Raw genomic sequence first — 22,608 nt, 5'->3', positions numbered from 1 at the left:
TATTCTGCTTCTGATGTTGGCCAAAATTGTCTAAATAGTAGAGCTTTTTTTTTCTTTTTAAGGTAGATGGAAGAGATTATCACAATAGCTCAAACCACTGAGAGGGTTTGCATTTTGTAAATATAAGTCACTGACGACAAAAATTAAGATGTTTATTTCCCCAAGGATGAAATAAATATGACTAGCTCTGATGGGCAATCCAAACTCAAGAAGTCTAACCTTCCTGCAGAACCCTCTGGCAGAAGACACCAACTAGCACCCCTCCTTAGAACTACAATTTAGCATACTCAGTGCAATGGCTAAAGAAACTTACCCTTACAGAGTAACAACTACTATTAGAGAGAAATCATAAACAGCATTTTAGAACAATGACATACAAGTTAAAATCAAGATGGCTAAGTGACTTTTCAGGACAATGCAATAGGTTTTTTAAAAATTCAAAGTTAAAATAACTGAAAAGCAAGGTCAAAAAGCAAAATACTTCTAAACTACCTTGAGCCCTAAATTGTCATAATATTTAAAAACTTAATGTTTCTTACTTGAGACAGTCTGTCTCCTGAGATACTATTCAGAATGAAGACACTTGTTGAAATGCAATCAGATTCATTTTCTACTACTACTTAAGGTTTCTTGGAATTCTCCCAAGATCCAACCATGCCCAAGGCAACATTAAGTCTACATCTGGTAAAAATTCAAAGTTACTTTATTCATTTTCAATTCACTACCTAGTTTCTCCTTCTCTTAAATAATTTTGTAAAAAATTTACTACCAATTTTGAGTAAAATAGTGATGGAGCCTCTTCTTGGGTCTGGTGACACTGTTACGTACCAAAGTACAGAGATTACTTTCCTAATGTTTTTGGTAATATTCAATACTTTTTCCAAGAACAGCATAATTGAACTATATGTCTAAAATCAAAGCTGAATTCACACAATGATGCCTCCAATTCAATTGTTTACTCTGTAATCCAAGAACCTATGCTCTTACTCATCAGAAGCAAATATTCCATGGCTACATCCAAAGCACTCAAAGGAAAAATATAATCTGACAACATAAAGAATAGTCCCCCTATAACAGTTTATTAGAATGTGAATATATTCCAAATCAATAACTAAAAAAAAAAAATCAAGTTACAAAGCATGCATAAAATACAAAGTAGCAATTTACAAATAGATAGTAGTATCTTCATAACCAATACACCAAAATAATAAAACGGCTACAGAGAAAAACTAAATTGACTAATCACAGCAATGCCTTCCGTGCGCCCCACACGTCATGAGCACCGCAAAAGACAGAAGATTAACTATGAAACATAGTAATCTATGCAAGCCCACACACATGTATATTTTGGGGATATTCCACCATCCTGAATTGTATCACTTTAGTTGACACAACTTGTAGAACACTTCAGTTAAGTGCTCAATACTATCCACAAGAAAACAAAACTAAATATTAGTGTGCACATTTCTGAATGAGAAATGAGTTGCTCCATTGATTTCAATAATGTAGTGGAAGAAAACTTTCAGGTTTGTACAATGCCTAAATGCATTCTATTTAACTCAAGGTACTATTTCATCTTGCGTACTAAAAGAATACATGCCTTTAAGTGGTACCACTTGAGCAGAAATTAACCTCTCACTGTATTCTTTAGACATACTGAAACCAGATATTTAACTGGACTATATTCCATAATATACTGCAAAACTCAAAAATCAGCATTGTTAAAATAATTTTCCATGCCTGCTGGTGGATATGGTGATAAAACTAGGTTGCATTTCATTTACTGGAAGGTTTTAAGACAAAATTAACACTTCACCATTGGATACTAAGAGCATTAAACCAGTTATTGCCTGAGCAATAAAATGCCACACAATCTACTGCTGGGAAATTGGAGAAGTTAAATGACTTGGGCTGCCTGATTACTGTAACAGAGGCACCTCATATGGAATTCCACCAGTCTCTCCAGTTCCCAGCCTGCCAGGCAGCACTGTTTAACATATGGCCCCATAACCATACTGCTACTGAAATCATCACTGTCTTTTGTGTTTATTAAGATAATTCTTAACCAGAAAAAAGTGCCCCCCTCTCTAATCAATTTTGATGTTTACAAAAATTAAAAAACAAAATTTACTAAACTACATAACCCTATTAAGGCATGTTAGAAATTGACTTCCAGAATAATGGAAAATTTTCAAGCTCTCAAAATTCTGCTATGTTTATAGGGCAATTCTTAGATTTATGGAAATATACACTGCACTGAGAGAAGAGTGTATTAATTATAAGCTGCTCTGTGGCAAAATGATAGCTTATTTCTATAGTCTTCTTAATTTGATTTAATCAAGACCAACAGATCTGAGCTTCAAGGGATCAAGTTATATTATGTCCTACAGTGACAGCTTCCATGATGAAAAGTAAACAATAATTGAGGAATCCAAACATTCAGTTTATTAAACTAAGGCTAGTGAAGCCATAGCATGAAAAAAAAGCTGCAGTCATTCGGGACAAGTGGGTGATTTTATAAAGCTAAAATCAAAAGACTTAAACTTAAGACATGGAAAAATTCATAAGTATGAGGAAGTAATAAAACACAAAAATGACCACAAGAATTACAAATATATTTAAATCTCAGACCTGGGAATTGGACTATACACAGCCTTCTAGGGGAGAAGAGAAACGCCTTATATGTTCTGACAGCACTGCACCTTTGGCTTGTTTTCAGTGGTTGGTGGAACATGAATAGGAACCACATTGTTGCTTGGAGACATGTCATTTTCACGTCTGTCTGACATTTGCTTCTGGGAAACAATGCGGTATATCTCTGAGTAAAAAAAAAAAGAAACAGCAACACCCGGTGTGAACAGACCCATAAATTGTTGATAAAAAAGATACACAGAGGCAGAAGTTATATTTATAAGAGAAAAAAATGCAAATAAACTGAACAGAGACTGCATATACTCAAAGTTTTATTTTCAAACAGCCACTGATTTGAGTCAACCCATTATTTCACAACAATTTCCCTTAGGGTAAGAAGAGAAATAAAGGTTTTCCATTTCAGAGGGAAAAGTTTACCAATCAGTTAAATAAATCTTGGTCTAAAGAGATTACACAGTTTATGGGCTTAGATCTAAATTTCTACCCTTACCAAAAAAACCTACATACATTGACACTGTACCACAGAAAAATATTTAAATCTGCATTATCAGACACAGTAGGTATTTCTGTTGGCTACATAGGGAAGCATACAACTTCATAAACAAGTCAAAATCCCAAAGGACTCTTGGAAAAGAAGAACAGAAAGATAATGTTTATCAGTGCCACCTGAACTAAAGTTAAACTATAATGAAATAATTATTCAAATCAAGCAACTTAAGATTTTCTATGACACTTATCAAAACTAATTGTTTAGCATCTACCTCTTCCACTAAACAAACTAGTGGATGAGGAACGTTGCCTGCCGTATCAGTAAACAAAGGATGATGGGCCATCAAGCCATCAGCCACTGCACCCACCCCCCTCTCCCACGGTGCACCCCGAGGGAATTCAGGATGGAGAAAAGTAGAATACTGGCCCTAGATAGTTAAGGTGCATATCAAAGGAGTCATTTCAATGAGCCCAGACTCTTGCAGCTTCCCATACAAAGAAAAGCCCTAAATTCATTAACTTGAGATGTCTGGTTTTCTTTAATTAACAGTAATCTTTTGATGTTCCAGACTACCTAGTTTTTGTTCAAGAAACTCCTATATATCCTGGCTCCTCCCTTAACTATCTGAGAGGCTATCTGAGAGGCTGCCTCCTGGGCTTAAGTCCTCAGCAAGTCCGCCAAATAAGACATAGTTCTCAATTTTTAGGTTGTGCATTTTTTTCAGTCAACAAACTGTAAGGACCAAAACTGTATCTACTTTATTCACTGCTGTATCTCCAGCATATAGTAGGGGTTTGATAACTAAGTACACGAATAAATGTTATTAAATTCCTCTACAGCAATTATCCTTATTTAATATATTGTATTTGGTCTTACAGTGCACTGCCTAAACGTAGCTCCCTCTGACTATATAAACTCCTTACAAACAAAGAATGTATCTTACCTTTGTTCTCAAAGTGCTCCCTCCAAAAAAAAAAAAAAACCCTCAAAAGATAAGGGAACTCTAAAAATGGGACAAACTGACATGATATACCTATTATGATGGACTATGAAGTACAATATATTCCTATGAATGACACCTATGTATTCCTACCAAAAAAGTTGAAAATGAATTTATCATGAGGAAACAATTAGATAAATCCAGACTGAGGGACATTCTATAAGACAACTGGCCAAGACTCTTCAAAAAAAGTTACTGCCACGAAATACATTTAAAAGATGAGAATAAATGCTTTAGATGTGGGCTACAGCCCACCTATTTATATTAAATATATGTTAACCACCTATTTAAATTAAATAAATACAATTCAAAATCCAATTCCTCAGTCCAATAGCCATATTTCAAGTGCTCAATAACAACCCGTAGCAAGTGGCTATTCTATTCAGTACCCAGATATATAACAATTCCATCAATGCAATGTGTTTTCCTTGACTGGATCCTAGGTTTAAACTGTAAAACCCAAATCTATAAAAGACATTATTAGTACACCTGGAGAAATCTGAATATGAACTTGCACATTAGATAATACTACGTAAACAAAGTTCTTGGATATGATATACGGTATTGTGATTATGTAGGAGAATGCCTTTTTCTGAGGAGATAAAATGCTCAAGTGTTTAGTAGTAAAGTGCCATAATGCCTACAGTTTGCTTTCCAAAGATTGAGCAAAGGGGAAGAAAAGTATATTTACACATACAGAAATAAACCAAATGTGGCAAAATGTTAATAACTGAGGATTTTAGATGAAGGATATATGGGTGTTCACTGTATTACTTCTGTAATATTTGGAAATTTTTTAAATATAAAGTTATGGGGAAAAAAGGAAGTGGAATCATATTTTCAAATGTACGAACATCATTTGGATTCTAGGTTGAACTGTTAAAATTTGAGACAGGAAATTTTAATATTGTTTGGATAATAGAGGACAATAAAGAATTACTGCCAGTTTTTAAATGGTTTTGTTGTTACGGGTTTAAGTCCTACCTTTTAAATATACATCATGAAATGTTTACAAATGAAATGATGTAATATCTGGGATTTGTTTCAAAATAATGGGGGAGGGAGTAGGTGGAGGAAAGACTGGCTCTGAACTGACAGTTGTTGATGGCTACATTGGCTCATGATAATATCTTACTTTTGGTATGCTGAAAATTTTCCATAACAAAAAATTAAAGAAAAGGAAATGTACTAACTAAATTAATACATTTTTCCAAGTTAAAAACTAATTTCCCTAAAGTTGAATAACAGCAAACTGTAATCAACTGAATATGTAAACTAACAAAAACACTGACAGCTCGTGTGCCTTCTCTTATGCTTTTTTGGGGGAAGCAGGTGGCTAAAATTTATGTTTCAGAAGGGTGACAGTGGTTCAAAGGTGAAGAAGCACCAAGGGAAAAGATTAGATTCCAATAAAGAAAGGCAGACTAGAGTTTAAAAAAGAAAAAAGGATATGCAGGACGTGGAGTCTTCATTTGGATTCTTTTCATTAAAAAGGGATGGGACCGGGGCTTCCCTGGTGGCGCAGTGCTTGAGAGTCCGCCTGCCGATGCAGGCGACACGGGTTCGCGCCCCGGTCCGGGAAGATTCCACATGCCGTGGAGCGGCTGGGCCTGTGAGCCATGGCCACTGAGCCTGCGCGTCCAGAGCCTGTGCTCCGCAACGGGAGAGGCCACAACAGTGAGAGGCCCGCGTACCGCAAAAAATTAAAAAATTTAAAAAAATTAAAAATAAAAAAAATAAAGAATCTGTCTGCCAATGCAGGGGACACGGGTTCGAGCCCTGGTCTGGGAAGATCCCCATGCCGCGGAGCAACTAAGCCCGTGCACCACAACTACTGAGCCTGCGTTCTAGAGCCCGCGAGCCACAACTACTGAGCCTGCCTGTTTCAACTACTGCAGCCTGCGTGCCTAGAGCCCGTACTCCACAACAAGGGAAGCCACCGCAATGAGAGGCCTGTGCACCGGCACGAAAAGTAGACTAAGAAAGCCCGCGTGCAGCAACAAAGACCCAACGTAGCCAAGAATAAATTAATTAATTTAAAAAATTTTAAAAAGGGATGGGACCAGAGTGTCTAGGGTAAAGAGAAAGACAGTCATTCAATCAGGCTAGTGACTAAGAAGTAAAGATAATCATCAACTTACTGAAAAACTATACCATTCATTCTTTATTCTTTATGTTTTCTCCCTAATCCCCAACTGGAAGGCTCTTCTTTCTCAAGTGCAAATGATTAAATGTGACCCTCTACAAATTTAACTTCTTTACAAGTGGTTTTAAATATTACGTTAGGGGAACCAAAACAAAAATTATTTTGCAGGTTCTTAAATAAAAAGCAAATACTGGAAGAAAGTAAAAAGCAGAGTTCTCAGAGAACACAGAAAGGTAAATAATTAAAGAGATCTCATTACAAGGAAAGAAATTTGAGCAGTGTTATAAAACTGCCTGCAAGTACTGCATACTGTTTTGTAGAAGTAGATTATTACTACATTGCTACAGTCACCAAAAAGATGTCTGCTAATAAAAATGCCACCCAAGGCAACAAAGAAAAAGGAAAGTGCTGATCAGAAAATTAGGAGAAATTTTTTCTTTCAGGTAGAATGGGCACTAAGAAGCTACACAAGTAATTTAACATCTCTGTGGCTGGGTGTGTCACTTAAAAAAAACTTTGATAAGAAAATATAAAGCAGGTACCTTCTAGCCGGTATCTGATTAGAGAAGGTTATTTAAGTGGGGGGAGGGGAACAGGACTAATAACTTGCTAAACCAGATGCAAATATTTTCCTCTTTCAAGGGCATGTTCTCCTTTAGAACCAAATGTATGTGATATACCAATTCCTGTGCAGACCCTTTTCAAGAAGTCCAAAGGACAGGTAAGGTTAGAAAGAAAAGGAATTCTGCTTTATCGTTCTTATATCAGGATCTCCTGTATGAGATCTAAATATAAAGTAAAATATTAATATAAAATAGCTTTAAATATAACCGAGTAAAGTTAAATAAAAGACATATGCCTATTTCTACTCTAATGGAAATATGGATCAAGTTTCAAAGTAAATTCTAAGGAAGTTAAATGCAATAGCTCTAAATTGGGGAACAAAAAAAACTAAAATTCCTCAGTCCCTCCAAAAATTGTGAAAATAGCAGAGACCTGAGTTATCCTACTACAGCCTACATCAGAATTTGTTAGACCTTCTTCAAACCAACTGCTCAGGATGTAAGTTTCTTGAAGGTCAAAAAATGCTCTGATTTGACTGACACAAGGTTGCCATATGCAAAGAATCAAAGCTACTATGTCTGATTAAAAGACACTCACTACTCCAATAAAATTAATGCCTGAAAAACCCTTGCCTCACTTTTTAGAGACAATATGCTAAGTGAACTAAAATTCTTTCAACCAGGAATTCCCTGGCGGTCCAGTGGTTAGGACTCCATGCTTCCACTGCAGGGGGCACAGGTTCAATCCCTGGTCGGGGAAATAATATCCCACAAGCCACACAGCACGGCCAAAAAAAAATTCTTTCAACCATAGAATTAAGAATTTAGTCTCCATACTACAAAGATGGCTTGGACTTATTAATTACATGGAGAAACCTGGAGGACATCATCATAACCAACATCACCAGTAATTAATAAGACAAACCAATATCATGAGCCTTCTGATATGATGCACTGAGAACACTTTTGTGGTATTCCTGCTGAAAATACATAACCAGAACTGAATCACAAGGAAACATAAGACAAACCCAAATTGAGGGACACTACAAAATAACTGACCCATACCCTTCAAGAAATGTCAATAAACAAAAGACAAAATGAGGAACTATTCCAGATTAGAGAAAACTAAAAAGAATTATGACAACTGAATGCAAGTATGATCTGATTACAGACTGTCTTTTGCTAATAAGGACATAATTGGAACAGTTGGCAAAATCTGAATAAGATCTGTAGCTTAACATTGATGTGGTACTATTACCTAACTCTCTAATTTTGATCAATGTACTATGGCTATGAAAAGACTATATCCTTGATTTTAGGAAATACACGCTGAAAAGCACTTAGGGATAATGGGCAACATGTCTGTCACTCTCAAATGGTACAGGAAAAAAACAGTATTATTTATATATTTAGGGAGGAAGAAAAAGAAGCAAGCAAGTGTGGTAAAATATCAACATCTGGCGAATATGGGTTAAAGGTATTTGCAAATACTCTGTACTATTATTGCAACCGTTAAGTCTGAATTTGTCAAAATTCAAAGTTAAAAGAAAAAAATAATACAGTATGGAAAATATGGATTAATAACATCCCTCAATGAACTTGAGGATGAAAGAAAACAAAGCTGCACTGAAATTTAGAGGCTAAGCAACGTATCAGGCTCACTCATGCACTAACCAACCACCTCCTAAAAATACCATCAGCAAAATTATGTCATGAAGTTACAGTCAAAGTCATGGATGTCAAGATTGGCATGGGTTGATTCTAAAAAAAGCAACACAGTTAACTTTGAAGTAACAATGGAGATACATTTTCTAATACATAATTTTGCATCTTAAAAAGTAAAAAGCTATTTTTTTCTTCCAGCAACATCAAAAGACAACATAAATGCTCCCTTAATACTGTTAACACGTAAGGCAGAATTAAGCCTAATGAGAATACTGTTCTATTTCCTGTTTCTCCTATACATTAATACTCCCACTATTATATAGAAAAGTTTAGAACAAACATCCTAACACTTGCAAAACACAGATGTCTGCTGCCATATCCAGTGATCTCTGATTCCACAGATCAACACTGAGACATTACAGGAAGCTGAGGAAATAGTGGCTATAGAGAGAGAAAAAGTGGTAGTAGTAAGTGAAGCTCAAGCCTTGTTTGCTTTCAAGCAATATTAATTAAGCAGTAACAAAAGCTTAATCAAGAGTGAATTTTAAGAGAAACAGCCAGATGTTCATCATTCAGGACAAAACAGATCAATTTTAAGTATATATCACTGCTTATTGATTAGTTCATGTTTGAACAGATCATACGTTCAACGTCACAAAATGATACACAAAATAGTTAACTGCAGATGGAAGAAAACACTTGGCCTCATTTTCACTCAATATGAGAATAAACGGGCTATAAACTGAAATCAGAATGGGCTAGAATTATAGCAGAGATTTGATAGGACATAAAAAATAACCCAACAAGGACTAACTAAAGTTTTTTCAAATGAGGTTTTTCAGAGGCCTTAAGAGACTCACAGACTTTGAAGATGATTTAATTCACTCACGTTAAGACACTGAATCTTAGGACTAGAGAGGTTCACTGGCTTTAGATACACAGGGAATGAGAGCAAAGTGATAAAAAGTAAAACCTACAGCTCCTGGGTCTCAACTGAGTATTCAACACATTGATCCAAGAGAAACCACACAAGTGCTTAAAAAGGAAAAAAAGGATTTGCAGACATAGTGCATATTCAATCAGATCTTGCTTGCTTGAAACAATCTGCAATGAAAGTTGACACAAAGATTCTAAAACAAAGCTACTGTGTTCCAAAGACTGTTTATCCAACTCTAGCACCGGTCCTTTATTTACTATTTTTCTGATAACAGAAAAGAATTCTAATAAACCAGGTATGTAAATCATCAATATAGTTTATTTTTAATGAGTTTTTTTTCATACCTTCACTGCTATTTAGCTACCGATATCAAATATTTACAATGTACCAGGGACAGCTAAGTATTTTACATGTACAAACTCATGTACTCATTTTTGGAGTCTAGAGTAGATGTCTCAATGACAGACAATTCTTTTCTGTGAGTTAGGTTATAGGGACAAAAACCTTTAAGTCACAACATTAACAGTCAAGTCAAATCATATCACAAGGTATTTATAAATACAAGCCCTTACTTGAAAGAAAATAACAGAATTCCCAAAACATATTTCAACTTTACATACGAAGAAATTAAGGGCTAGAAAGGTTAAGTAACTTGCCGAAGATTATAGGAGCTAATTAATAAGTGGAGCAGCCAGGACTAGAAACCAAGTCAGGCTTCTAAACCCATGTTCCTAAACCCTAAGTTTTATTCCCTACATTTTTACAGTAAGATAACATTTAAAAGCTAAAATCTGTTGGTCTCCAATACAAGTGCTGCATACGAAGAATAAAAATCTTCTTACATTATAATTGGAAGCTCATTTACTTAACCATTACTCCATATATATTTTTTAGACCACATAAGATCACTATATATTAAGACTATACTCTAAATTATGAGTTCTTAAAAGTAATATACAGCGACCTCCCTGGTGGTCCAGTGGTTAAGACTCCACGCTCCCAATGCAGGGGGTCTGGGTTCGATCCTTGGTCAGGGAACTAGATCCCTCATGCCACAACTAAGACCCAGCATAGCCAAATAAATAAATAATTTTTTTAAAGTAATATACATTTTTAAAGTACTTAAAAACAACTCACTGAAGTGCCTATTAGAGGATTAAGATTAAACTTTCAGATGAATTGTTCATTCTATTAAAGTCAGGGTAAATATGAGTCAACATAAATAAAATGTCCTCTTATTCCTGAGGTTGACCTGGTCTACACATCCACATTCCAAAACAGCATGAATTTTGTTTCTTTCCCACTACTTATTTAAACTTTTCAGTATGTAATCACTGGCTGATTTTCTCCACAGGTGACACGTTGCTTCTTATCCAATAATAGATCATGGCAGAATTTTACTTTTTGTTTTCTCATTTAAGTTTTTAAGAATATATTTTTCCCTGGGTGCTTCTATAACAAATCAGAACCAAGAATGCCTTTTCTTTACTGAATTTCAAGAAGACATTCATCTTTCCATAAATGGGATTTCAATATTTATTTTCTAAAAAGTACCATTAAGCATTGCTTTGTGCTTATGACCATGAAATATGGAATTCATGGACCAAATAACAGAAGTGAACAAATTATTTTCAAAGTATTTTTCCCACTATAAACCAGATGAATTAGGATGATTAAAGCTCAGCAAGCAAGGGTTGTTAACTAATTTTGTACTCTAAACAGGTCTTGCGATAGTAGCTCTCAAATGATAGTCATTCTCAGTGTGATTTTATAGTTTAGCTTCCTGATTAATTTGTTTAAATTTCCTTCCTAATACTTCAAATTCCCACTGGTATAATCTAAAAATGCAAGTCTTACCTGTCAAGATTGTCTGAAAAGCAGCTTCTACATTTGTAGAGTCTAGAGCAGATGTCTCAATGAATGACAAACCATTCTTTTCTGTGAGGAGACACAAAAACTTCAGTCTTGTCAAATTTTAATACAAGGGATGTATTAAAGCTTTCAAAAGGAAAGTAACAGAACTTTTTTAAAGCCCAAGACCTCCCCAACTTCTTGAGGAATAAGAGCACATGTTACTTCCACTTTAGTAGATTAAAAATGACAGCGAGAAATTTTCACTGACTTCTTAATTAAAATAAATACTCGTTGCATCTAAATACTACCACTAGCAATGAACAACACTAGGCATAATGTAGTAAACTTATCAAATACTCAGCTAATTTCATCCCTTACTGGGCTTCTCCCCATCAACCACATAGCTATGGTATGAACGTGGGTGGGTATATGTGATTCACTCAGAATTCAGTGACTGTATTATCTGAAATAAAGCTTCTCTCCCAGAAAACTGAAAAACTGTGATAGAAAATTTTATTCACAGCATCATCAATAGTGGAAGGTCACAATTTTCACTTGTCAAGAATGTACAATGTTGCCTTCTAGTAGGCTGCCCCTACCAATACGGAGTCAGTAGATAGGCAGAGCCTCTATTAAGCCAAAAAAGTTACAACTCCTAAGCAGCTACACCCCTGTTGGTCCTTGACCACTCCCTGGGCCACTACTTTTCGGACACACATAGAACAAGCCTTAGTAAAACACAGACATAATGGAAAAACGCAGGAAGCACAGAATAAACATAGATTTCATCTACCCGTTCCAGGGAGAGAAAAGAAGACAGTATTCATAGTCAACTTTTGGCAGCAAAAACTCAAAATACTACAGTTTTAATAACTCAAAGTTAAGCAAAAGAGTTGTACAGTCATCACACACTTTCAAAACAACAATACTTGTTAAGCATTCATGTTTCCCTTTCCAAAACTACTGTAACCGATTACCCTCACGGGAGGGTTATCAAAACTGCAAGAAATACAGAATCACTGTAATATCACAGAATTCATACAACTAACCTGCAAAAGCTCTTGCTTCATCTGTAGGAACCGCCCTGAGATGGCGCAAATCACTCTTATTGCCCACAAGCATGATAACAATGTTACTATCAGCATGATCTCTCAGTTCTTTCAGCCATCGCTCTACATTTTCATATGTGAGATGTTTAGCAATGTCATAAACCAATAAGGCACCTACAGCTCCACGATAGTATCTGAAAACAGAAACATGTATTTAACTATTAGAAAACAACCACAAGATGGAAGAGAACACCAGAAAAGACTAAATATATGGTATATATATATATATATATATATATATATATATATATACACACACATACACATATATATAGTTTGAAACACACTTATAAATTTTAGAATCCTAATACCAGAATTCTTTAAAGAAAACAAAACAGTACCTTTTTCCAATACCAAAAGTCAGTTAATTCACTTAGGTAGCCTCTTTCACAGAACTTAAAAAACTATGAGACTTACGCTGATGTTATAGCTCGGTATCGCTCTTGCCCTGCCGTGTCCCATATCTGTGCTTTTATTGTTTTCCCATCAACCTGGATGCTTCTTGTTGCAAACTCTACTCCAATGGTGCTCTTGCTTTCAAGATTAAACTCATTTCGAGTAAATCGAGACAGGAGATTACTCTTTCCAACACCAGAATCTCCGATAAGGACAACTAAAAAGACAAAGAACTTAATGTCAGATGAATGAGGCACACACATTCACAATGCCATCATGTTTTAAAGCAAAAAAAGACAGGGCATCTGATTTTTAAAAAGGGATGAGGGTGGGGGTGAAGCTGAGTGCCCATGTTATCAATCGATAAAACCAATTTATACTTTTTAACGTGTTTCTACCTGCATAGTGACTTCCACACATCATCTTCCACACATCATCTGCTTAGCACAGATAAAGTATCCTGTCTCACACATGCAAATTTTAATCATAGGTCTACTAGGCACTGATGACAGGCTAATGCATTAATTTAACAATCAACGCTATACCAACCTTACTACCTTAGAAGGTAATAACTTGAAAGATAAATCCTAAACCAAATGAACAATTTATGATATGAAAATGTATTAGACATGAAAGCAACAAAGGATGTTAGTGCCCTAAGTACGTCTACTTAGTCTCATCAAAGCCTGGAAGACCTCAGGACTCATACCTAGGCAAAATGAAACACATGTAACACAGACGGCATCATGTTTATAAACGTTGCCACCCAGATCACAGAAACTACAATGGCCCTTTCATAGTTCCATTTACCAGACTGGCAGGAGACTAGAGACCCCTCCAAAAAGAAACACCCCACTAAGTTTAACAGGGGCCCTAGAAAGCTGACTAATAACTCTGACTTACTCTGAGTCAAAGTCAAAGCAAGGAGGGCCTACACTTTTACTTACGACTTAATGACTTAAAAAAAAAAAAGGTTTGATTAGATGAATTTATTTCCTATGATTACTAAAGGAGGCAGTTTATTTACTAGCTAAATACAGTGGATCCTTTTTCATCTAAGGTGATATTACACTTCAAAAACAATGGGGAAATAGGCAGTCAACTTGTTTTAAAGCATTTCTATCTGAATTTAAAGAACAAATGAGTTCACAGGTTTACAGAATCTGAGCTTGATAACATTTTTTTCCTTGGTAAAAAATTTTATCAAGATTTCAGAAAATATTACACTTATTCCTACTGTTGACTACTAATGCTGCTTCTTAGTTCTTATTAGCTAATTGACTTAGATACCAGGACCAGATAATCAAACAAGCAAGAATAACACCAGGAATAAGACCATGCCTTACTAAAGAGACTGGTATCTGGTAGACAGTGGCAAGGGCAGTGAAAACTGTGAGAGCTCACTGCACTCAGGTCAGAGGGCAGAGTCCATTACGCATTCCTTCCTTGCCACAAGAGTGGATATAAGCTGGCCTCTGGACAGTCTTGGAGAGAGTACAATTATTAGCAAATGCATATCTTTCTGGCCTCCTCTATCAGCTCATTCAGCAAGAAATCATCCCGGCAGCAGTGACCCCATGCATGAAAATGCATAGTTATTTCTAGTTATATAGTCAATTAGAGGTGTCAGAGGTACTGCAGCAAACACAGATAATACAGTAACTGCTTTAATTTGGATACCAGGGAAGAAGATGCTAAGGTCATGAAAGTAACGTACAAAAACAATGCACTTCCAATTTTATAGGATAGTTGGTTGATTTGTTAGTTCTCAAGGTCCCCCATTCTAGATGTGAAATGAAATCCCAGCTTCAGTAATCAAGTCCACCCTATTAGCAGGGTGTACTCACTGCTGCCTCTTAGCATAAGAGGCTGGATGTTCTGCTGAGGAAAACTCCTTTGAATCTTTTCTGGCCCCATGCTAGCACTGAGGTATAAAAGCCTCACTTGAAGTGGGAATAGCAAAGAAGGGAAAAACCAAAAAGCTGAACGTTTCTACTGCATAGGCACTCAGATACATCAGATATATCGATTTAGAAGCCAGTCATTTAGTTTAAAGCCAAAGAGCAAGACATCTAGAATGATAATGCCTTTGGAAAATAAATAAATAAATAACTCAAAGAACACTTTCCCCATCCCACAAAAACTCTAGTACTTTCAAATTTTGGTCTCTTGCCTTTCAACCTCCACTTTAATGATTATGTTCATTATCTCCCCATCCTCAAATCTTTACGCCATCATAAAAATATTTAGTGAGGGCATGTTTTCCCCTTGATATAATCAATTAATTTTAACATAAAATTAGTACCCTTATCTGAAAATAATTCAAGATTCATGAATACTTTATATAGTATAAAATAGTTATCTCAACTAGACATGGAAAAGGCTGACAGAATTAATGACTAGCAACTTCTTAAAGGACTGTATTTTAAATGACAACAGAAAGTATTGGTTTTTTAAGAATAGCGCTGCCAAGATGATGCTGAGAAATGACACACTAAGGAAAGCTGCTTCTATTCAGTTGCCAAAAGAGAAACCACACCAAGAAAGGTTATATTTAGGCTCACTAAAAAATAAACAAACTAGAATGGATTAAATTACCTAAACAACAGAAGAGAATTTACTGGTTATAATTAAAAAAAAAAACAAACCAAAAACCCGAAAGTTCATGGACTCAGACTTAATTTCTAATCAAAACAGTTTCTCTCATTAAGATGACAATACTTAATTGATTTTTTTAATGAGACAAACTATATGATCACATCCTATAGTTCAAGAAAGGAATTTGAAGTTTTTCCTATACTTCCTAACTAGTATCTTAGGTTAAAAGTACTTCCACTTTAAACATTTTATAACTATAGCCATCTACATAACATATATATACGTGTGTAAGCATAAATTAAATAACAGCATCTGTATATGAAACATGTATCACATTTCTAAAATAACCTGATAATATTCATTACTACTTGGTTAACCTCATCTGCTGAATTTTATGTATCATCTCTAATATCTGATGCTAAATTTGGTTCATTATATATTAAATACTAGGCTGCTAATTGCCATAAAAACAGAATATACATATTAACTGACCATTATTTAACAGAAATTTCCAACTCTTCAACCACATTTAGTTTTACACACTCTCTTGCAAACTAACGTACTGGGCTAAAATTTAATTCAACAAATCAACCATAGTATCTCAGACCTAAAAGTTATCACCTGAAGGAGTAACTGACAATTTTCATACTGGCTTTTATAAATAAACTTGGAGATCTTTCTACTCTTTCAACTATTCATAGTCCAACCTCACCAAGAGTCTTTAAAATTCAATAAGGCTGAAGTAGACAAGTTTTTCTAGATTCAGCAGAACCCAAATTGCTCAACCAAAAGTTGTGAAAGAAAACCTATCAAGATGCAAGACAGCAAAGTTCCTATGGCAATCAGCTGATGGTTAATTACTACTGACCTTCAATGAGACTGAAAAGAAAATGGTGTAGACTATGTATCCAGGTATTTTCAGAAAATGTGACTCTGACTGAATTGGTGTCTACCACAATATTTGTAAACAGGAACTATGATTGATTCATAGTTCATTTATGTGTCCCAAAGGGCCTTAACCACATTGTGTGTAAATATTTGTGGAATTAAAGTTTTTAAAATAAAAAGTCAAGTTTTAAAAAATAAAATTAATTCCCCATCTCCACCAAAAGTCTCACTGTTGAACTTAACTAAAGATTAATGTTCAAGAACAAATACATAGTTTAGAATAATGCTCCTGCTCTCCCCACATTACATTCCCACTTGGACCACTCCATCCTACACCAACCAAAATATTCCTTCATTTTCAACTGGTTAGAGTTACAAACTAATTTACAATTCCCTCAACTCTTAAGTTTGCTAGGTAAGCATTCTTCCAGCTGGACAGCTGCAGCTCATCTCAGGGAATAAATCTATGTAAGAATGAAACCACTTAAAATGAAATTATTGTTGCTTCACTTTAAATTATAATTGTATAAATAAGAAATTGGCTATATAATCATCACAGAAGTTAAAAAGTGACTCATATCCTGTAAGAGCTTTAAAAAAAAGTGGAAATCTTTCTCAGCAGAATTTTTAAAACACCTTATCAAACAGCAAAATGTACAACACATGAAACCATAACCTATGGAAATATAAAACACTTTAGGAGGTCCTAGTTTTAAGTTTCTTTACTAATACTTAAATGCTCTTACAGTTACAGATTCAGGTTTAAAAAAAACCCAGTGAGAACCATAGTAACTTCTTTCACATTATTACCATTTATTGAGTCCTCACAGAAGCTAAAATTTTACAATCAGTCTCATTTAATTCTCACAACAGCCCTGAGAGGTGTTTTTTTTTAATAGATGAGGGAACTGAGGCTCAAAAAAGTCATCTTTCCAAAGGTCACAAAGCAAATGTAAAACCTGAGTCACTATTTGAACCCAGGCCTGTGTGATTCCAAAGCCCTGTGCTCTCTCAATCATTGTTAGTAGGATGGTCTAAACCCAAGGCTAAGTTAAAATTTCTTAAGCCAATCCAGGATACTGAGTATTCTTCGTGAGAAAATAACTGGCTTCTACAACCAACATTCAAGTTCTAAAACAAACAGGAGAAATACTCTGATAGTCTATCTCATCCTAAATTACTTACTTCAGAAGTACCTAGCTGCCCACTGCCCCTGCACCTGCACCTTGTTTAAAAAAACAAATCTCTCTTTAATGACTAAACCCCAGTCTCCAGGGTCTCACTTAAGTAACTGCACCAGACCTCAGATGCCTTCAGTCAAGAGTGTGCAAACTAATCCATGTTTCTTTTTTCTATTTGTAAAATGCATTAAGTACCCTCTTCTCCATAAATGCCTTTCCACTATCAGGGTAGTGGGAGTGGATACTGAAGGTACTCACCCTATATAAAAATTTCTGACCCAGAAGAATAAGTGGTGATAAGGGCATATCATCTGCTAGTGTGCCAAGATTTGCAAAGTATTGGTAAAGCAATGTTTCCTGCTTGTTTAGTCAACCATTCTTAGCACCCAGTGGCAAAGTCAGAAACAGTCACCAAGCTTAACATTCTTTTTAAACTCCACCCTCCACTGTAAAGCTTTAATAGCAATGGCTTCTTCCTCCTTGGTAATGATCTTTGTTCAGCATACTACTGATGGCTGCCCTCCTAATTCAGGAGCAGAGAAAGACCATCAGAGAGAGCGCATTCATCCAACAAAAAAAGCATTTAGTGTACTCTTCTCTCAATGAAAACTGTATCCGTTATTTTTGTTGATTAAAAAAAAAACTATTTGGATTCTTTCTGGACTAACCAATAATTTTTTTTCACTCCCCACCCTCCAATATGTTTTGTCCAAGTGCACTACATGTTTCCCTACCTTATGAAAAATACTTAATTTGACCAAAGAGCACGCAACTTCCCCATGCCGCTCCCCCCTCCACCTCTGGGAAAAGGTATGCGGCCAACTAGGACTCTTCCCTTCCTGTTCTAAAAACACCAAAAGGTTGGATCCTCCCAGTGTTGCAGCAGGAAGCAACCAGTCCACAGCGATAAAGAAATCTAGTATTTGTGCAGCGCACAACCTTTCCTGCTCAGGAACTGGGCCTTCAGGTCTGGCAAGGATAACAGCCACCACCCATCCGCAACCCCTTCTCTCGAGCAGAGTCAAGAGCTATCCCAGGCTGTCTGCCGCTGGGAAGGGAGGGTAGAAGAAAAAAGGCTAGGTGGCAAGTCACATCGGTCTGCCGGGTCACTGCGACAAGTGCGCGCGTGGGTGCTGGGACGATCCCTCCTGCCCTACCCCCCCCCCAGCGTCGGGGTCGCACACGAGACGTGGGAGAGCTCTTCAACTATCTGGGGAGGGAAGGCAGAGAAAGAGCTACCAATGCTGGGAGCAGTGCGAGAAGGTTACTGACCGAGAGAACTGTGGGGCGGGTGGGGGTGGGGCCGCCGGCCCGTGCGGCTTTTAACCAGGGCCTGGCCCCGGTGATGGAAGAAGAATGCTAGGAGAGGCGTCTGTCCGAGGGAAGGGGAAGGGGCCCTCCCGAGAGGAAAGGGCGGCGGATAAGAAAAAGACCGGTACTGGGAGCGTGCGTCGAGGGAAAGGTGAAGAACGGAGGGAAGGGCCTGTCAGAGGGGCTCAGGGAGGGTGTATACTGAGGGGGAGGGGGCGCTCAACCCGAAAAGATGGACGGTGGGAGGGGCGCCCCTTTGGAGGGGCCCTGGAACCCGGGGAGGAAGGAAGGCGATTTGGGAGACAGCAGCCGGCCGCGAGAAGGGCGCAGGGTAGGGTCTCTGAGGCGTCCTCAGGCCTCTGGGGAGGTCGCTAAGAGACCGCTGTGTGGTGAGGATCCCCTCTGTGACGGGAGGGAAAGGAGCTGAGCTAGGAGACCGCAGGACGAACCGCACACAGAGGAAGGGCTGAGGAAGGCCGATCTCAGGGCAGGGGCAGCCCGCGGGCGGGTCCCCCGGGAGTGTCCTGGGCCCCCGAACCGGGACTCGGCGGAGAGTTCGAGAGCCCGTGGCCTCACCTTTGAAGAGGTAGTCGTACTCGTCGTCGCGGGTGCCCATTGCGCGGCCGAGAAGCGAAGGGGCGGGAGCAGCAGTGGTACCGGTGGGACCAGGGGGCGTCGCTGCAGGGATAAACCGAACGCCGAGCTTCAGCGGCCGGACCCGGTAAAGAACCCCTCCCTGCCGCTACGCCACTTCCGGCAGGCCCCCGCCCCTAAGGGGAAGTACTTCCGGAGAGGCGGTGCCCCGCCCCTGAGCCTAAGGAGGGCGGCGCTCTCGGGTTTCGCTTACGTTTTCAAATTCTCGTCCCCCACTACCCCGCACCTCGAAAGGCTCTGAGCGGATACTGAGCCCTGGACTCCCGGCTGACCTTCCTAGCGGCTGCTCTCCGCACTTAATGGTCTCTCCCTCATTCCACGCGCCGCCATGCCGCGAAGCGGGGCGCTGGGGAGCGCTTCGGCACTGCCTCTGGCGGTTGGTTTGTGGATGGGGGCAGGGTTCTTTAAGAATTAGAGAACCGAAGGCGACATCGCGAGCGTGGCGGTTCCATGGTGTAATGGTTAGCACTCTGGACTCTGAATCCAGCGATCCGAGTTCAAATCTCGGTGGAACCTACACCGTTGGGTTTTTATGTTTTTTTTATCCTGGCCACGCTTTTATAATTCATTTACTTATTCACTAGGTGACTGTACACCTACGGTATATGTGTCCTTGAACTAAGTAGGGAGAGAATGTCACAAAATATTATCTTTGCCCAGGAAAACCACATACCTTTCCCTTTTGGATTCTGTACTCTGTCACCTAGGTATCTCCTAAGTAGCCTCTGCTCTTCGCCTTTTTTTTTTTTTAACCTGGGCCCTCTTCAAAAGCTTCCATGAAAGTTGATTCCTTTTGCTAGAATTTTCAACCTCCAACTTCATTCAAGGGCAGGCACTTCTCACTCCTTTTCTCCCGAAATCTCTCAAACCTTCTCCAGACGTCATTCAGAGAACCTCGCCCACCCTCCTCATCAAGATTCATCAAGAACTTCTTGAACCCTATTTGTCATCCTCTAAGCTAAACCTGGTTACATAATTATTTCATTTAACATGCAGAGCAAAGGATGGCAATTTCCATTTTAGCAGAGATGTGGATGGGGAGACTCAAGTGATTAGCCAAAGATCATGCAGCAGGGCCTCCCTGTATTTGAAGAGAGTTTTTGTAATGCCAAAAAGCTTTTCCCATTTATTGTCAAACCCCACTACCACCTATATGCAATTTAGACTTTTGGGCAAGAGTGCCCGTAGTAAGCAGAGTAATGGCTCCCCAAAGATGTCCACTTCCCAATCCTTGAGCACTGTGAATATGCTAGGTTACATGGCAAAGGGGAATTAGGTTGCAGGTGGAATTAAGGTTGCAAATCAACTGACTTTAAAATAGGATGATTATCCTGGATTTTCCAGGTGGGCCTAATGTCCTCTTAAGTGTCCTTAAAGTGGCAAAGGGAGACAGAGGAGGTCAGAGTGATGTTGTGTGAGAAGGCCTCAACCAGCCCTTGTGGCTTTGAACATGGAGAAAGGGGGCCAGAAGCCTAGGAATGCAAAGGCTTGTAGAAGGTGGAAAAGGCACACACACAAAAAAAGGAAGAAGATGGAAAAAGCAAGGAAATGGAGTCTTCCCTAAGGCTCCCAGAAAGAACACAGCCCTGCTGACACCCTGATTTTAGCCCAGTGAGACCCATGTCAGACTTCTGACCTATAGAGCTATAAAATAATAAATTTCTGTTGTTTTAAGTCACCAAGTTTGTGGTAATTTGCTACAGCAGCAATAGAAAACTAATACAGTGCCATTTTCAGTGCTTTCCATGACAGTATAAACCAACAGAAGGTTTACCTAAGGCCTAGATACTGCCTTGTGCAGGAGTGGTCATTATCCACACTGGGAGAGATGCACAATATTAGTCAAGCAGCTAAACATTATGTTTACTACAGAGTATTTATAAGACACAGTTCCAGCACTATTCAGGTGGGTAGACAAGGTAGACCCAAGAAAGGTGGAATATCAATAACAGTTCTGAAGGAGTAACTAATGAGAGTTCTGGCAACAAATGCCAGAGTTCAGAGGGACCGAGATGACTAGGAAGAACTCCCCAGAAGAGGAGGAGCCAGCATTGACTCCTGAAGGAAGAAGCAAATAAGGAAACTCATTTTGGGAAGTGGAGGAAATTAGATGATAAGAGCATGTTAAGCAAGGCCATTAATGCCAGAGGAATAATTATGAACTTTTTCCCTTAAGTCATTGTTTCTCAACGTGTGTCCTGAGAAGGTCAATAAATAGCATTCCTCAAAAGAAGGATTGCATGCTCAAATAAATTGATAAGCACTATACACTGTCTCCCCGCCTTTGAAGTTACCCTAGCACTGGTGTTTTAAAGTCTAAATATTCCACTCTGAAGAAAAAAGTTTTAACTGTATTGAACACAGCATTTCCCAGATTCACCTGTGAACTAAAAAAGAACAGAGTATCATTCATTGTCCAGTTATACAAGGGTTAAGTCACAACCCATTGCAGTCACCCACAGTGCAACAGTGCACCCTGAGGAGAATTCAGGATGAAAAAAACTGGATGAGGCATTCTGTGCTTTGGCTAAACAGCCCCTAGATAATTAAGATGCTTATCTCAGGAAGAATTTTAATGACCTCAGATTCTTGCATCTTCACATGCATAGAAAAACACTAAAATCACTAACTTGAGATCTGTTCTTTGTGATTAGCAGTAATCCTTAGCCAAGATCTGTGCTTTGCTATGTGTATTTCCTAGCCAAAAAATTCATATGTATACTGGCTCCTCTCTTACCTCTTTTTTGTGTGGTACGCGGGCCTCTCACTGTTGTGACCTCTTCCATTGCGGAGCACAGGCTCCAGACACGCAGGCTCAGCGGCCATGGCTCATGGGCCCAGCCTCTCCGCGGCATGTGGGATCTTCCCGGACCGGGGCATGAACCCCTGAACCCAGGTCTTCTGCATCAGCGGGCAGACTCTCAACTACTGCGCCACTAGGGAAACCCTCTCCTACCTCTTAAGTGCAGTTTCTCAAAGCTACTGAGAGTCTGTCTCCCTGGCTATAGTCCTCAATAAGACCTTGAATAAAACTTAACCTCACAACTCTCACGTTGTGCATTTTTCTTTAAGTTGACACACCAAACCACAGAACTCTTTTCCCATGGAACACCTGTTAGCGTCCCTCTGAACACTTTGGGAGAGCCATAAAAGATTTGTGGACA

The 22,608-nt window shown here is 38.4% G+C and overlaps 2 protein-coding genes and 1 non-coding gene across 5 annotated transcripts in view; 2 read left to right on the top strand and 1 right to left on the bottom strand.

Annotated features, from left to right (window-relative positions):
* The window catches only part of MEGF11 (multiple EGF like domains 11), a 430,600-nt gene extending 420,624 nt beyond the window's left edge, over positions 1-9,976 (top strand). For 2 of the 3 annotated variants that reach the window (XM_067751212.1, XM_067751160.1), the window contains one exon: positions 5,904-9,976. In XM_067751212.1, coding sequence (XP_067607313.1) covers positions 5,904-5,993 — 90 coding nt within the window. In that variant the 3' untranslated portion in view covers positions 5,994-9,976. The remainder of the gene's footprint in view (positions 1-5,903) is intronic. The other variant, XM_067751251.1, reaches the window with a different exon arrangement.
* Positions 1,059-19,548, bottom strand: RAB11A (RAB11A, member RAS oncogene family). The gene is made up of 5 exons (XM_067751395.1): positions 19,367-19,548; positions 12,834-13,029; positions 12,357-12,550; positions 11,311-11,391; positions 1,059-2,818 (listed from the first exon to the last, which is right to left on the bottom strand). Exons 1-5 carry the CDS (start codon positions 19,404-19,406, stop codon positions 2,679-2,681), a joined length of 651 nt encoding a protein of 216 aa, XP_067607496.1. The 5' UTR covers positions 19,407-19,548; the 3' UTR covers positions 1,059-2,678.
* Positions 19,549-19,888: 340 nt separating this feature from the next.
* Positions 19,889-19,960, top strand: TRNAQ-CUG (transfer RNA glutamine (anticodon CUG)). The gene has a single exon. It is a non-coding gene; the product is annotated as a tRNA-Gln (tRNA).
* The last annotated feature ends 2,648 nt before the right edge of the window (positions 19,961-22,608 follow it).

Source organism: Pseudorca crassidens, chromosome 1 (genome assembly GCF_039906515.1).
Source record: "Pseudorca crassidens isolate mPseCra1 chromosome 1, mPseCra1.hap1, whole genome shotgun sequence".
Classification (NCBI taxonomy): domain Eukaryota; kingdom Metazoa; phylum Chordata; class Mammalia; order Artiodactyla; family Delphinidae; genus Pseudorca; species Pseudorca crassidens.
The sequence above is the reverse complement of the archived record's forward strand: the minus strand, read 5'-3'. Positions and strand labels throughout refer to the sequence as shown.

Excerpts from the sequence above, each read along its gene's own strand:
- RAB11A (XM_067751395.1), bottom strand. The coding sequence starts at position 19,406 with ATGGGCACCCGCGACGACGAGTACGACTACCTCTTCAAAG. Across the intron at positions 13,030-19,366 it reads GTACGACTACCTCTTCAAAG|TTGTCCTTATCGGAGATTCT; the intron begins GTGAGGCCACGG and ends TTGTCTTTTTAG. Across the intron at positions 12,551-12,833 it reads TACCGAGCTATAACATCAGC|ATACTATCGTGGAGCTGTAG; the intron begins GTAAGTCTCATA and ends TTCTGTTTTCAG.